This window comes from Protopterus annectens, chromosome 7.part0 (genome assembly GCF_019279795.1).
Source record: "Protopterus annectens isolate FY-2018-M chromosome 7.part0, PAN1.0, whole genome shotgun sequence".
NCBI lineage: Eukaryota > Metazoa > Chordata > Ceratodontiformes > Protopteridae > Protopterus > Protopterus annectens.
In genome coordinates this window covers 70,078,921-70,096,173 of record NC_056739.1, presented here as the reverse complement: position 1 = coordinate 70,096,173, position 17,253 = coordinate 70,078,921, and the positions used below count along the sequence as shown (strand labels likewise).

General features: G+C 39.3%; 1 protein-coding gene across 1 annotated transcript in view; it reads right to left on the bottom strand.

Annotated features, from left to right (window-relative positions):
• LOC122806237 (ubiquinol-cytochrome-c reductase complex assembly factor 2) overlaps positions 1-17,253 on the bottom strand; it is a 166,620-nt gene that overhangs the window by 71,043 nt on the left and 78,324 nt on the right. Inside the window, exon 2 of the mRNA XM_044076490.1 lies at positions 2,392-2,466. Coding sequence (XP_043932425.1) covers positions 2,392-2,466 — 75 coding nt within the window. The remainder of the gene's footprint in view (positions 1-2,391; positions 2,467-17,253) is intronic.

The following is a 17,253-nucleotide window of genomic DNA, read 5'->3' as shown; positions in this document are numbered from 1 at the left end:
CAATCTACGATATACTCTCTTAATTTCATTCTATGTTCCCCCTATATGGTTATAGCTGACTTTCAGTTGACTGTAAGTATGTAAATACTGTACATATGTAACAAAAAAAAAAAAAAAAAAAAAATTTAACTTTTTTTTTTTTTCTTTGTAGACTCTGCATCTTGGACATTGTACTTTTCATGATTGTATTTTATGTAATCCTTTCTGTATTACCTACTACTGCATCGCACATATTCTTAACTATTTGTGACACTGTATTATCATCCATTACTGTATGTAACCTTGATTGTACTGTCTTTGGAGCTTTTCTCCCCGGGCCTCCACTGAAAATGGGTACTTCTTGGCCCAGTGGACTTCCCCGGTAGTAAAACTGAAATAAATAAAATAAATAAATATTTACATATGGGAAGCCAGAATGATTTCTTTCATTACTTGTGCAAAGTAGCAGCCTGTAGACTGCAGATTATGCCATCTCTGTCATGATATACATGCATTCATACACGTTCACTAAAAATACAAACAAAATATATATTTTTTAAATTAAAACAGTACAGCAAAAAGAGGCTGACAGCTTGCAAAATATGAAAAGTTACCCTCTTGGTGTCGTTGGCTCTTTTTAATCAACCCTGCATCACATACAAACTGTCTGACAAAATGGGCAGGGAGGCACAAGTTATTAAGCATTCAAATTTTTCACATACGCACTGAACTAACTGTATGCCTAGCTTAAAACTATAGCTATTCTACTATGTGGTTTACATCTATATAGAGATACTACGTACACACGGTTCACTGCACATTCCCAAGCAGTAGTCACTCTCAAACTGTGTGTGTCTGAGTAAATGCAAAAATACCAAATAAAAAAAAAAATCTGCATTACAGAGTATTCACTCAGGCTTAAAATCAACCTAACTATAACACAGATTGAAAACATGCTTTGTAGATGAAGCAAGTCCACACTGCACTCTCCCATACTTAGGTATTCTTAATCCAAGGTTGTATAACATTTAAAGGAGCAAACTACATCCATCGCCAAAGTCATGCGACTTCAGATGAAGAGTAAGCAAACGGGGAGGGCACTTTGTAATATCTTGTGAAAGACTGCTGCAGTTCTTTAAATATACAGTTGGAAGTTTACAAGGCTGTAAACTCCTATAGATATATATATATATATATATATATATATATATATATATATATATTTATTCCTACACTGTTGCAAACTTCCATTATATGTATATCTTTTTTCTTAATACTGAACCTCTGAAAGATGGCATTCTGATCCTAAGGACATGTAATTTGTGGTTCTTGTCCATCTGCGGTGAACCCATGTACTCAGATATACATGCAGGTACACAGCCAGACTTATCTGCATATTGTACAAAAACAGGAATGCTTGAATACTTTGGTAGTTTACATGGGTGACATGGGCAAAGTAAGTGATAATGAACAAGTTTTCTATAGTCACACAATTCAAAACCTGGGCTGTAACTGACGGCTGGATTAATTTTACCAGCACATAACCCACAAGATGTTTCAAAGCTGTCAGAATTTCATTAGGTTTCAGATGTGCCATGACTGACAGTAAAGCTGTTCAGGTCCACACACCAAAAGAAGTGTAGAAGTTGTGTATACTGTTAAGAAAAATGTGACACATCCTAAATTTTCCAGTGTAGTTCCAGTGTAGTATTTTTTTTCTTCTCTGGAGCAGTAGTCACTGGGATTACTACTGCCCCAATATTTTAAGGGCCGTAATCAGCATAAAATAATAAGCACTCTATCATGATTTCAGTAGTTCATATTTTACCCACAAAAGGATAGCAATACTTGGTCATGAGGTTGCAAGCCTGACCCCCCCCCCCTCCATCCCCAACATGGGCAAATACACAATTTATCTGCAACTCTGCCGTAGCACACTGCTATTATAAAGTGGGAGATGTGTTTGGCAAGAAAATAACCTGTGTGGATTCAATAAATTAATGTTCTACATAATGCATACACAGAGAAAGAGAAGCATTTCATGTTTCAATGCTAACAAAAGCTGCAACAATGGCAACCTTAGTTTTTGGTAGTTGAAATGATCAATTTCAATGCAACTAAAATTCGTTTGTGAGAAATGATGGATTTTGCTTTCCAAAAGGAGAACAATACACCTCAAGAGTGATGAAACCTTTCTTACAGCACTATTTCACAGAAGGACAACGGGAATATGACCTTGGTAACTGCATTAATACTGTACATTAATACACTGTAGTTACTACACTTAGTTGTTATCTGGAACAAGAAAATTACACTCCAGATTCTGACTATACATATAAATGCTTTTTGTCACACAGTAACACTAGCAGATGTTTTCCTTGTCAATCTAAAATGAAAAAGATGAATACCTACCTTGTTTTTATAGAAGTTGGTGTTGATGTTGACCAAGCTCTCATACATCTGGTCACACTTAACTGGATCATAAATCTTTCACAAAAAAAAAAAAATCAAGAAAATTAGTTAGCAGCCTTCTTGAATTTGGAAAACATTTATTACCTCATCCTGTCATAAAAGCATTAGCTATTTATGCTTGCCTACATTTAGCTAAAGAAAACTCTGCACTTCTAAATTAGGCCAAGCACTTCCTAGCACATGCACCTAACTGGGGAATAAGCACAAACTGGTAGTGGTGCAAGCATTATACAAGAAATGGGTGTGCTAAATACATGAGGAACAGCAGACTTTCTTACTCTAAACAGTATCACAGCCCTGACGATCTGATCTAAAATGTGTACCTCTGCACAGGACTCATAACAGAACAAAACAGGCAAATCTATAAGCATAAACAGTAAAGGGGAAGGATGACAGCAGTTACTTAACAGAAAAGGTTCCGACAGGAATCAGGAGGACAGATAAGTAAAGGAATTGGATGAAGAAAAAAATTAACAGAACAAATAGTTACAATTCTGGTGAATTTTTAATCGTATTCACTGCCTCAAAAGACAGAAAATGTAAAGCATGAACCAGTGCAATCATGAAGAACTGGTGGTGTGCAACACAAACATAACCCTCGCATGGTTGCTCTCCACAGTAAAGCCACCATTCTAGCACATATACAGGGTCCACCATGGATATACTCACAGTACAAACAAGGATGCCATCATAACACAGCAATGCAGGATTCCAAAAGGAGGACATCTTATAGGGTGGTGCACGCAATGGAGAACAGCAAAGGATGAAAGCCCTTTCCGGGACAAAAAGACTTGCAGGAAAACAGTACAATACACACTTCTCAGAACAAGAAATCTGGACAAAGCCATAAATAAAAAAGTGGGGCAAAAGCCCAAAAGTAGGGACAGTTTTTAAATATTGCTCTTACAAACTTGGAAAGTTGATAGAACAACAGGTTTTGCATTAGCACATTTTCTGAATGGTATGAAGTCTGAAACTCAAATGTTTGTCCTTGTTTTCTAACTTAAATCTTTAATGATTTGCCACCAAACTGTCAGAAAACTACAGTTTTATGAAAAATGGGCCAAAAGTATAAGACAAAAACCTTAACATTCTTTGAAAATTTGTACAGTTGAAATATATGGTACAGCTACAAAAGAGAAAGAAAGTGACTATGGTGAAACTACATAAAGGACAAGGTACAATGGAAAGACACTAGCATGGTGCCATGGTACAGAAAGACATGAAGCAGATCCTCAGCCTGTGAAAATGGCACTAAGGGAGGAAGAATCCATACAGAAGTGATATGGCAGGTAATGTAACATCAAGGACCCATTTTCTACGGGTAAGAAAGTGACTTCATCCTCTACAATAACCACAGTTATGTACTTTTCTGGAAACCTCCATATTAAGGTATGTGATCCTGATGTTCACCAACAATTACTGTCTTTACTGTAACTGCAGCAGTCAGGTTTCCTTTGTACACCTGTCCCTTCCGATTTCTGGTCATTGGCAGCACTCCAGCTCCTTCTACAACTGGTGGATGTACTGCTTTGGATTTAGCCCAATCACTTTACTACCAAGGGAGGGAGTCCCTGTGGTTAATCATAACAGATACATTTTTAGTAAATATCAGTTAGTCTTGCAGGGAGTCATTCTTGTCATTTCTCCACTATTTTTGGCACCCACTTGTGCCTATCCCTACTCCTTAAAAACAGCACTACAGCCCAGCAGCACATTTTGATAAGCAACTGCAAAATAGGATAGTCAGATCCTCCACAGTCACATCTCTAATATTAACATTAGATCAATACAAGTGCTAGAGGTTTCATGGGCTGCCAGTCTGGCTAAGAAACACTGATGTCTTTTGCTAATATCGAGTACAAGGTACTGCAGTCTTGCTATAAATTAAACTGCAAACCATACAGGAAATATACAAAAAATGCACATGGAAAGAGTACAGGGCTGTTAGCCAAATAACTGTAAATAACCCTTCTGAGCACCCAGTCATGCAGCATGCTATTACACTGTATTGCATAAAACTGATATCCCACACTGTGGGAAACATGATTAAAAATAAAAATAAAAACTTGCATTTCTGGTGAAGGCAAAAATGAACTGTACAGAAGAGGGATATACTTAACTACAAAGAAGCTGTTAAACATGTCACTTAAATAAACAAGCACAGTGAACAGACAGCAGCTGAATGCTGGGGAGGATTCAGCAACCAGTGTGTTTATGGAAATCAAGTCCTCCTGTTTTTACTCTTTACCTTCTTTCACAGAAAATGGTTAGTTATGCATTTCAAATACATGTTTTGTGCAAAGAATATGCATTAGATATGCAAATATAGCCACAATCTGTAGCATAAGGTAAAAACAGGCTAAAAAAATAATAAAAGCTTGTCAGAATTAGCATCTGCATGATCTCAATGGGCTTTCGAATACCTCCCACTTCAGTTACATCGACCCAGGGATTTCAAATACCTCCCCCTTCAGTTACATTGATCCAAGCAGTACAAAACACAAACTATGGTACCTGCCATCCCCAGTAAAAAACAGAACTACAATGACTTTTGCTTTGTAAAGGCCCTCCCCCCTTACCTCTATCATCCCTCCCTTCAATAAAAAAATGACATGGGGGGGCATATTACAAATAATTTTGATGGAATTTCTGTAGCAGTGATGCATGATTGGTACACCTCACTTTCAGAATGATGACCCCCTCAGGAGATACTACAGCTCTTCCTGATAATCGAAGGCCCAAATCTGTATAACTCTCCTTGGATTTATATCATGCCAGGTTTTTTTTCCTTACCTCTCCTTGGATTTATATCACACCTGATTTTTTTCTTCTTGTGGGGTAAGGGAAATTGAAAATATTTTATGCACATCTGAGCCCCCCAGATTGTGACGAAAAAACACCTGGCATCAAGCACAGGTTTCAGTATATGCTTCTTACTAAGTTGCTAATGTAAATCATTTCCTTGGCCAGTTGTCAGTCATCCTCAAATCAAAGCATGATGACAGGTGGGTTGTAATCTTAAATACCAAACATACATTCTTTTTCTAGGTGCTTCCCCCATGTCTGCCAACCATCAAGCCTCCCTCTTTCAGATTTGAACCCATTTGTTCCCTAGAGTCCCCAGATTCACTAGGACAAGAGGCATCCAGAGGGTGTCATTCAGGCAGGGTTTGGGGAGTCTGTGCTTAAGATAGCATTTTTTCTTAAATTCCAAACATAAACATTACAGCAGCTCTTTCAAGCTCAACATTCCTCTGTATTTGAAAACGTTTTAAAGAATGCAGACATGCTAAACACAACTTACCCTCATCTTACAGTGTACGTCTTCATAGAAAAATATCTTTCCTTGCTACACAAAACCTAGAGCTTTAGTTTGCCGTCTCTCACCTTATGATACTGTTCAGCTCTCTCACTGTGTACCACATTAAGTTTATAAGAAATATGACAATACTATTTTAGAAATCTGTCTCCATGGCTCTTTCATATTCCCAACAGTTATGCTTTCATTATTTTTTGGCTGGGAAGAGCGGAACAACAAGGTTTTTTAGGCCTGTCATCTCCCTTTCCTAAAGGTGCCCCAAAGTCAAAATCTCCTCTGCAGAACTGAATGAGCAGCATCCCTGTTACTATCTCTCCCTCTTTTCAAGGACAGTCCTGATATGGCCACCCATGTTCCACGAAAAAGCACAGGAAGTGGCAAGTGTCCTGACGGTCCAGGAAGATTTTTTTTTAATGTACCTGTAAATACGTCAAAAAACAATCAGAGAGGTTCATATGAAAATCAGTGATCTACTGTGGCACACACATTACAAAAAATAAATAAATACTGGATGTTGTAACTGAAATGCATTAATGATATGAAAGCAGTCCAATACACCATATTTCTAAAAAAGCTCAGTCTTTACTTTGATATTAAACTGAAAAGATACTTGTACTGGCTAAGCATGTGGTAAGTCCTGCAAAATGTCACATTTCAGTATGAAATTTCCAGCTCTGGTCACCTGAAAAAGGTGGCAAAACTAAGCAGCTTAGGAAACGTGATATGTCTGAGGCACAAAATGAATGAATACAGCAGCTTTGATGAAATGTCCCCTCTGACTTATTTTAATGTAGTCCATCTCCAGTTCGAGCACCAGTGGGTCCATCTCCAGTTCGAGCACCAGTGGGCTAACAGCTCAGCCGCTGCCTGAATGCACTCTGTTCCTTGCTATCAAAACCCTGTAGGTGAGCGAAGGCTGAGATTATGAATATTGTCCTATACTTAAACTGAAGTTTGACTGGTAGGAGTATGTCACCAATTCTATTGACATCTCTTACAGTCTTATGAAGTTTTTCTCTCAGCACAATTCCCACACCATTTCTAGTCTGCCCCCCACCCCCATTAGACTCTGGAACCTAAGCCAAGTGGCTTTGCTGCACTGCCCTTCCATCTTGTTTCCTGTATTCACAAGATGTCCAGCCTCCTCCTTACCATCTTGTCATCCCCTTCCAAGCTGCATCCTGTCAGTGAACCTATAATGAATATCGCAATCCTTAGTTTATGTTTGGCAGGTTGACTGGTTTTACATCCAGCTTTCACTCAACAAAGCTATCCCAGGTAACCCAAGCTAGGCAACTGGACACTGGTTGGCCAATAGCTTACTGACCCAAGGCTGCCAGGCTTTGTGGTGGACACATCCAGTTATCACATGCAAATACCCATGTTCATTTTTGTTAATATTAGTCAATGTGACCAAATCACCTAGACAAATTTCTACACAGTCGAATGGCTGGCTCTGACAAAGTGCAGTCTGTGATAAGTGCTTTCCTACCTAGAGGATTCTGCACACCACACCTGATGCCCAATATGGTTTGTTTACAAAACTTTTCTCAAAAAAAGGCACCATCTAGAATCTGTGGTGCTGCCCATAAATAACACTAGTGGGTGAGTTTGAGGTGGAAACTCGCAGTGCAGCAAGTGTTTTGGGATACAAAAGGAACTCTACAGACATACAAGGAGAACATTCAAACTTTACACAGGCATTGGTTGGATGTCACGATCATACCTTTTGCATGGGAGACGAAGATTTTAACATTATACCAACTACTGGAATTCATAGTCTGATGTGTTAGGTGTACATAATCAATAAAGTGGCTATAACTGGTTAGTATGGAAGGAGTCAATGTCCAAATGTGGCACAGGAGTGTGCCTATTTCTTGCAGACATCTCAGATGCATACCACATAACCTCAAATTGATTGCCACAGTCTGAAATTCAGCATTACATGTAGATTCCACTGGTGAGAGAGACCTGTCCCCACTTTGCAAGTGAAGTTACTGTCTGGAATACATACATACTAAATTGTCATTGCATCAGCAGCTCAATTAATACACACTTCTGAAAGGACAGGATGTCTTACTGACTTCCTTGTCTGTTGCTACATCGGGGGCTTAGCTTGTGAGGACATTATGTGGCTTGGTAATAGTTGAAGGTGCAAAGTCAGAGAACCATCTTTTACTGTGGACTGTTGAGGAGCGGAAGGAAGAGGATGGGCATTATTTAGAAAGGGGAGGAATGGTGGACAGTAGCATGTCACAATATTGCTACATTTGAGCTGCACAGTATATCCATTTCTCCAGCAGAGAAAAATGGAGAATAATGTCTGAATGTTATGCAGGAGTGTGGCCATTTCCAGCATACAACTCTAAAATGCGCTAAAGAGCAATTTGTACTACTAGATCTACTTGAATGGTGATACACTGCCAACTAAACTCATTGCTGGAGCTCAGCACTAGATGTGAAGTAAATCCCTGAAACACACTGCCAGCTAAGCTCATTGCTGGAGCTCAGCACTAGATGTGAAGTAAATCCCTGAAACACACTGCCAGCTAAGCTCATTGCTGGAGCTCAGCACTAGATGTGAAGTAAATCCCTAAAACACACTGCCAGCTAAGCTCATTGCTGGAGCTCAGCACTAGATGTGAGGTAAATCCCTGAAACACATGCCAGCTAAGCTCATTGCTGGAGCTCAGCACTAGATGTGAAGTAAATCCCTGAAACACACTGCCAGCTAAGCTCATTGCTGGAGCTCAGCACTAGATGTGAAGTAAATCCCTAAACACACTGCCAGCTAAGCTCATTGCTGGAGCTCAGTACTAGATGTGAAGTAAATCCCTGAAACACACTGCCAGCTAAGCTCATTGTTGAAGCTCAGCACTAGATGTGAAGTAAATCCCTGAAACACACTGCCAGCTAAGCTCATTGCTGGAGCTCAGCACTAGATGTGAAGTAAATCCCTGAAACACACTGCCAGCTAAGCTCATTGTTGAAGCTCAGCACTAGATGTGAAGTAAATCCCTGAAACACACTGCCAGCTAAGCTCATTGTTGAAGCTCAGCACTAGATGTGAAGTAAATCCCTGAAACACTAGTAAGAAGCTGCTGGGTAAAAATAAAACACTAAACTGTATAAAAGCCCATTTCAAAATTCTAGGCTATTATTTTATATACAATTGTGTAGTAACATGTTTTATCCTTAGATCACCGTTACAATAGCCCAAGCTATATGGAATGCATCCTGCCAAGGAACAGACCTCTAGCTTCCAAAGCTTTAAGGCACTTTTCTTGTGCCAGCATGATTGCTAGAGCTTGGGTCAAACCTTTATAAAACAAATGCATGCACACCAAAAATTATAACATTTTTGCCAATGAAGCAACTAGCAAGTCTTGCTCACTGCTGTGATGTTATAGGGTCGACTGTTGGACAATTTACTGCAAAATGGGCAGTAAGTACCCCATGAGGGACTGCCATCTATTGTTTTGTAAGAAAATTCATCTATTTCCTGAGAATTTAGGTCTGAGAGAAAGGGGAAGTGTTTAACAGATACCCTACAAAGACAAATCTCACATCTTGTCTTTTTTGTTTGGGGGAAAAAACATGACACTCAGACTTGTTCAATTTGTTCATTCTTTGCTCCAGAAGCAAATGAGGTACCCTTTTGTTATATTTAGAAAAACAAAAGTTGAAAGCTCTTTCTGGTAACGTGATGGACACGGGTTCTGGTTCTTCAGACATACCTACTCCAGTCCACAAGAAGAAAAAGGTATCCACTGAGTCTTCAGTTTCCCCTCTGATTTCCTCTTTGCCTTGGCCTTTATTGCCCTTTGCAAATTCCCCAAGAAATGAGAGGTAAGATGTTCTCCAGGACTGTACATCCATCTGATTCCAGCAGAATAGAACCACTCTTGACAGTGTTGGATGAGGAAGTGGACACCTTTCTCTTACAGAGCCGTGCTGAGGAGTTGGGATATCCGAGATGACTCTTAGATGTCACAGCTCCTTTCCAACACATACTCCCATGAAAAGGAAATATACACTGAAGCACACTTCTGCTCCGTTCTCCTCTTCAGGTAAGGTAGCAACAGATGAATGGCTTGTGCTTGCCAAAGGCTTATTTAAAGCCTTTCAGTCATTGCAATCCAAAACTTCACAAAAACAACAAACTAAAAGGAAAAGGTCACCTGCACTGTCAGATTATGAATCCGAGTCTGAGTTACAGGAAATCAACTTTCTACTCCAGGGAACTGGAGTCCAAATCAGAAGAAAACTTTTCAGCAGACCTCCCAGTTGAAGAATTGTCATTTTCTGACACTAACAGCAGGATGGGGGAGTTATTTAACTGCAACAAAAAGAAAGAGTGCCAGCAAAGACATTATGAATTGCTATAGGTGGATTCCCCATAACTTGCGGCTATTGCCAGATTGGCAGCCTTAACAAGACATCTTCCTTGCAACCAGCAGTTTGCTTGACAGTCAAACAGTAGGCCTTAGAAAATTTGATACACTATATACAGTTTTACAAACACATACATTTAATTTTTGGAAACCCTAGGGGAGATCCTGCAGTGATTTCTCTTTCTAAACCATCTTCTTCAAAACAACTTATGGCAACTAATCATATTCCATTAGGCAAAGATGGGAGAGCTTTTGATAGCTTTAGGAAGAAGGTATACACCTCATCCACCTTAGACTTCAGAACAGTGAACTACCAGGCTCAAATATCCAAGTTTCTTCTGACTTCATTTGACAACATGAAAAAGTCAAGTGCTGATCCACCTTCTTCTGACACTAAGACATCTTTGAATTCAACACCTTCTTATAGGTCTCAGATTTAACACTTTCTTAAATGTTATGACACAACTGATGTTGTTCTCAAGGGGCTGCCACTGGATCAATGAGATTTGCCTGGCTGTGTTCTCAGAATTTACCAGAAGTAATAAAAGCTACACTTCGGAACACACTTCTGGATAAAGAAGTATTATTTGAGCCATCATCTGCTGATGTCCTCAAGAGATTTGATAAGGGAAAGTTAATCCAGGGGGTCTTGTAAGATATTTCAATTCCCCATTCCCAAATATAATATAAAGTTGCCTTTCAGTCCAGAATCCTTTTATAGGAAACAAGAGAAGCAATCCCAGCAAAAAAACACAAGCAAACAAACTTTCAGAAAACAATTGCAAGGAAGTTCCAAAAAGAAAAGAGGACCCTCCCAAGCCCAAGGACAACCTAATAGAGCAGATGACTATATTAACCCTTAGTGCCCACCTGCAACCCTGAAAACCTTCCTATAGTCTTGGTCTTCACTTCCCTCCATGGTGCAAGATAAATTCAGACACCTGGGTTCTGAGAATCATTCAAAAAGCCTACAACTGGTAGTGTGACTTCCTTTTACCTTTCAAAGGGATTCCCCCACATCCATCCAAACATGTTGGTCTCCCCAAATCCAGCATCACATGCTGTCCCATGGAGTTACATTGTCTATACTTCCAGCTCAAACAGAGAAAGGAGATCACTCATCAATATGTCTGATACCAAAGAAAGAAGGAACCTGGAGACCTGTCCTAGACATTTCATTTCTAAACCTTCATGTAAAAATTCTAAAATTCAGAATCCTCTCTGTACAGTCTGTTGCCTCCCATTCCTCCTTACAGTTTTCTAGTAACTTTGGATTTAAAAGTGCAACACCATCACATTCCATTTCTCAAATATTGCAGATTTTTTTTTTTAAGACTTTCTATGTCAGGTTTACATTTTCAGTTTTCTGTTTTACCTTTTGGGTTGTGAAGCACTCCAATAGTGTTTACAAAGTGTCTAGCTCATGTGATAATCCCACTGCAGGCTACAGGGCATTCCCATTTTTCCATATTTAGCCAACTGCCTTATTTTTGCATACTCCTTTTTTTAAGCTATCAAGAATCTCTTCTTTTGTCAAAAATATTTCTCAAACTAGGGTTTCAATTGAATCTAGAAAAATCTCTCATTCCATCTAACAAGATGGCATTTCTAGGATGTCTCCTAGATTCATCCAGTATGGTGGCCTTTCTACCTCTGGACAAAGTGGAATTCTACAAGGAATAGTTTCTGATATTGTCCAACTGGTCGCTTTCAACATTCAGTGATTACACCTCAGGATTCTATGTTTCAATGCCTGTACAGTTCTTGGGATTCCTCTGGCCAGACTTCATATGAGGAAAAGTCAATGGTTCCTCAAATCAATTTGAAACCATCAGCAACACAACCTCTATTTTCAAACTCTGCTGGGTATTATCAAAAGGGGGCTCCACTGGTGGCTGAATCACATGCCCCTCAGCCCGGATCTTACTTTTTCCCTTCCAGCCCCTACTCCGTCTGTAACCACAGATACACGAGATTTTCCAAGGGGAGACCTATCCAAGTGGGTGGCAGTTTAGGGTCTATGGAACCACCAGTACAATTCAAAGCAAATAAATATCAAATTGATGTCATAAATAAATGATCGCAGCTCTCTAGACTATCTCAGGATCCCAAGCCCTCTATTAGCATATTAGTAATGACTGACTACACCATAGTCATTTGGTGTGTGTGGTGTGTGTGGTGTGTGTGTGTGTGTGTGTGTGTGTGTGTGTGTGTGTGTGTGTGTGTGTGTGTGTGTGTGTGTGTGTGTGTTTGGGGGGGGGGGCAGGCCTTAACCTCTTTTCATACTAGCTATGTTAGCCTAAGAACCAGCAACTCAGCACAACCAATCCCTACAGGCTACTTACATTCTGTCATAGCTGAATTTTGTGGCAGACAAGTCGAGCAGAACCCAGAAAGGCCTACATTCACAGCAGACAGTTAAAGATGTTTTTCTCCAGGACTCCTTAAGACCTGGAAAACAGATGACTTTTCATTCACATGGACAGGAATGTTCCTGTATACCTTTCCACCCCATTCCTCTCATAAACTGGTTTCTTCTAAAGATTCAGAAGGACTCTCTCCCAAGATAATACTGGCAACCTCTTTTTGGCCCAAGCAACAGTGGTTCTCCCTTCTTTTGAAAATGGCCAAAGGCAATTATCACAAGCTTCCACACATGAGGGGCTTACTCACACAAGGCAAGGGTCTCCAATTCACTCAATATTCAGCTTCCTACCTGGATGACATATTTTCATTGCCCTTTAGGCACCTTTTCTTGGAGGACATGCAACAGGCATTAAAGGAGGATAAGAAATCTGCTGCTATTATGTATGGTAGTGAAATATTTTCCAGTTGGTGCCACATCAAGAACCAAGTTCCTGTCTTCCAAAAAGGCTGCACAATAGCTTAATTAACTTCATGTCTCCCAGTGGGAAAATAAAAAGAACTGAAAAAAAGAGTCAGTGGTATTGTCAGCTTGAGTAAAATTCAGTTACTGGCTCATATGTAAACTGTTTGGATGCCAGCAAACAAGAAATTTTAAGAGCCTGACAGAAAATCAACCCGAAAAGGTGAAGAGAAAAAAACTGACTGGGAAGACTCCTGCAGCTGTATAGCCAAAAGCAGTTCAAGCTCTTCAGCTTTGGTATAAAAGAGATAGCTTCCAGTAATTTAGAGGAAAAATAAATCAAATTTACTCTGAGGTGATTAAAACAAATGAAGCATTGAAGGAGTTCATCAATTCAAACAACAAAAGGCTGGAAAAAATACAAGAAGCTTTAACTACCTATTCAGATGAGCTGACAAAACTATAAAAATCAAAGGTTGAAATGAAGAAAAAGCTGGCCATGTATGAGATTTCTCAAGGGCAGCTATTTTGAAAAATGGTAGAGTTGGAAGACACAGCGTGTAGCGGAAACTTGAGATTTTCTGCTGCACCAGAGGAACTGGAATGAACAGACTTGTATTAATTTTATGAACGCACAAATAAGCCACTGGACTGGTATTCCACAGCAGGATTTGTTGATTCAAAGAGCACATGTGGCCACCAGAAAGCAGCCAAAACCTGTATTAGGAAAGAAGAAATCATATCAGCAGAAAGAGCTGATCCCAATAAAACTGTGATGGAAGGGAAAAGTATTAAAAATTGGTGACAGAAGAGTGTTCGTGTAAAATGATTATTCACTGTACAGCAGACATAAGAGAAGCAAACATTCCAGGAATAAGGGAATGTCGAAAGGTATGTGCGAGTCAAGCTGCTATATCCAACTGTCTTTAGAATATCTTTTCCTAGAGGATCGAATATATTTGTGATGCAGAACAAGCTAAGGAAGAAATAAAGTTTATCCAACAAAAAGTGAGCCAGAAAACAGAATGGGACTCCACTTCACATTTGTCTGACAATAAAGCTTATAGAGGAGACTTTGCCATTGAAACTTTTTCCAGTGTTCCAAAGGAAAATGCCTGACGGACTGACAAAGCAAAAGAGGTGAGTAGAAAAATCAGAAGTACCTTGGACTTGAACCAGAGACTGGGGTTGGGAGATGGAGATGAACAGGAACAAGACCAGCAACACTGAAATTGGTGACTAAGTGGGACACTACAAAGCATCAATCACATTTGTGAAATATGACTTTGCAAGAAAAAGTGGCTGAGAAGGACTGGAATTTTGCTGACTTTGTTAAATTTGTGGGTGGGCTCTAAAGCATTTACCCCACTTTAGGTTATTAATGCTTAGAAGTACATTAAAAGGGAAAAACATAACTGTAAAAAATGTTGTTCTTATTAATATTTGTATAAAATATTTCATAATATAAACTGCACGTTATATATAGTAAAGTAATTTTGTGTAGGAGTATTTTACATGGGGGTTTCTTCAGTGACTGTTCTATGTGTTACAGTAAACAAGTATTTTTTAGTTGTGAGGAATACAGACTGCAATAAAACAAGAGGAAAAAAAGGCTGGACAAAAACAAGCTTTTGTTAATATGTCATCTTGTGCTGATGGAGTGAGGGGGGGGGGCTGTAAAGTGCACTGTAGAATTGAGATATCTTATTTTTCACAAGGGTTAATGTCCTTAACTTAAGCTATGAACAAGTGTTTTTGTAAGCAAGTAGCCTTGAAAAAATATGAAAAATGATGAAAGCTATGAAAACTGCAAAGTTGCTTACCTCTGCAACAATATTACTTAGATTTTTTTTACATTAATAAACTTTCAGTGGGAGTTAAATCTGCAGCTAACTGCAGCTGTACATTCTGTTACGAGTGAAATTTACAAAGATTAACTGCTGACTAATTTTACATGGAGACCAGCTGTCTGCAGGGGCAGACAATCTTCAGAGTTTTGAGCATTCTTTGCTGATCAAAATGCAAACTTTAAATGTACAGCGGCAAGCAGTTCAGTGAAAAATAAAAGTTTGAAATTATAGGAAGTGAATAGCACAGAAGTACCTCACCAAGAGGATCACTGGCCTCAAACAGATGCCCTATGCAGCTGGATTGAAGAAACTCCAGCTGTACTTGGTTGCATACCGTACAAGGCCATGTCCAACCCAGAATTGATGGACATGTTCCACCTAAAGAAAACCTTAACCCCTCGAGCCACATGCTCTAGGGATCTAAACCTCACCACAACAATAAATAGGACATGCTGGAGGGATAGATTCCTGTCCCAGAGACTTCCCATGCTTTGGAACAAGATTCCAATCTACATTAGGCAGAGCTGCTCGCTAACACTCTTCAAAAGAAACCTTGACGAGTGGATGGGAAACAGAAAGTTTACTCCGGGGATCACTTCAGTGGCTCTGCTGGACATAGGCACTGGGAACTAATCTAAGGGGGCGGCGAAAGCCAACACATTCTGGCTAGGCTTATAAATGCCTTCGGGCAGATAGCCTAGTACCTACCTATGAACCTATAATAAAAGATGGCAGTGTCTCTAGCAGCCTCAATACTTTAATGCTTTTAATAGAACAGTGTACAATTTTGTTTTGCTTAAAGATAGCCAGTGCATATTTTATTAATGCTAAAGGTTAATTTTTCTGAATGTATACAAGCTGTTTTTCACATCTAGGAGGGGAATAGAGATAAGATAATTATAGACACCAATCAGTGTAAGTGGGAACACAGACAGTAGTATGCGGTTTAACATGGGTAACCTTAATTTTAGGTTAAATGCCTGTGGGTGCAACTGTCCATTTGTGACGACTGTTCCTATCTGGATGGTTAAACTTCATTTTTTTGGTGATTACTTAGTTTTATGTCTTGGTACTAAGTTAATGGGGGATGTTTTGAAAAGGTATTTAGTTTATTTCTTGCTTCAGGATTATAATTAAAACAAAAAGTCTTGACAATGTGATATAGTTTCAAATGGAGATGAGAAGAAACAACGGTATAACAAGATCAGCCTGCCGACATTAGTGTATGCATGTAACACAAAAGCTAAAACTATAAATTCAAAAAAAAAAAAAAAAAACGGACATGTACAATAGGTGGGAACAACAGCTTTTGATCACAATGGCTACAATATCCCTATTATCTTGGAATGTAGTAAATTATACTAAATGCTCCAATAGTGACAGATGGAGGAAAGCATTCAATAGAGTAAACTGGAATCATACTAAATGCTCCAACAGTGATAGACGGGGGAAAGCATTCAATACAGTAAGTTGGGATTTTATGAGTAGGCAATGGAAGCATTTCTATTCCCCGATACAACAATATGGTTAATTAGCAGGAAATCTGAAGGATCAGAGGCAAGAATTATAGTGGGAGGGATCATCTAGTAAGTTGTGTTTGAACAGAAGAACCAGGCAAAGGTATCCTCTTTTCCTTTTGTTATTTGCTTTATATTTAGAGCCAGATGCAAAGAAAATAAGGGACTCAAATACAAGGATATATCTGGAATTGTAATCAAGAAAAGATTGCTTTATTTGCAGATGATGATATTATTTTGTACCTGATAAATTCAGAAAAGGATAGCTCAGTGTTGTGGAACATTCTGAGGCAATTTCATATCTTTTCAGGGTATAAAATTAATGAAGATAAAACAAAGGCTAGAACTTTTTAACTTGCAGATATTATTTTGCACTGGATAAATCCAGTAAAAGATAGTTCAGTGTTGTGGAACATTTTTGAGACAGTTTCAAGTCTTCAGGATATAAAATTGATTAAGATAAAACAAATGCTATAGCTGTAAATTATGTCCCCACACATGATTTGGTTCAGCAATACCCACCATTACGGGACATGATAACACATAGCTCACAAAGCCAGTGTGCCGAACAGTCACAGCCCTTAAGGCTAAACAACACACCTGATACACTTGTAATAGGTGACTATCGTCAGGCACACTGACATCCCGCTCACCAGGCTGAACAAGGAGAAGGTCACAGTGAGCTGCCTGTCGGGCGCTAGGATCCGCCACATAACACAAGCACTCAGGTCACTCCAAGGTAAGTACAAATATGACTCAGTCATTGTCCATGCTGGTGTGAATGACCTGAGACGTACCTCCTTGGACTACATGAAGAGAGACAGAGGAGCTCTCTGAGCATGTAGCCCAGGCCGGTATGACCCTGACCTTGAGTAGCATCTTACCCTCACCA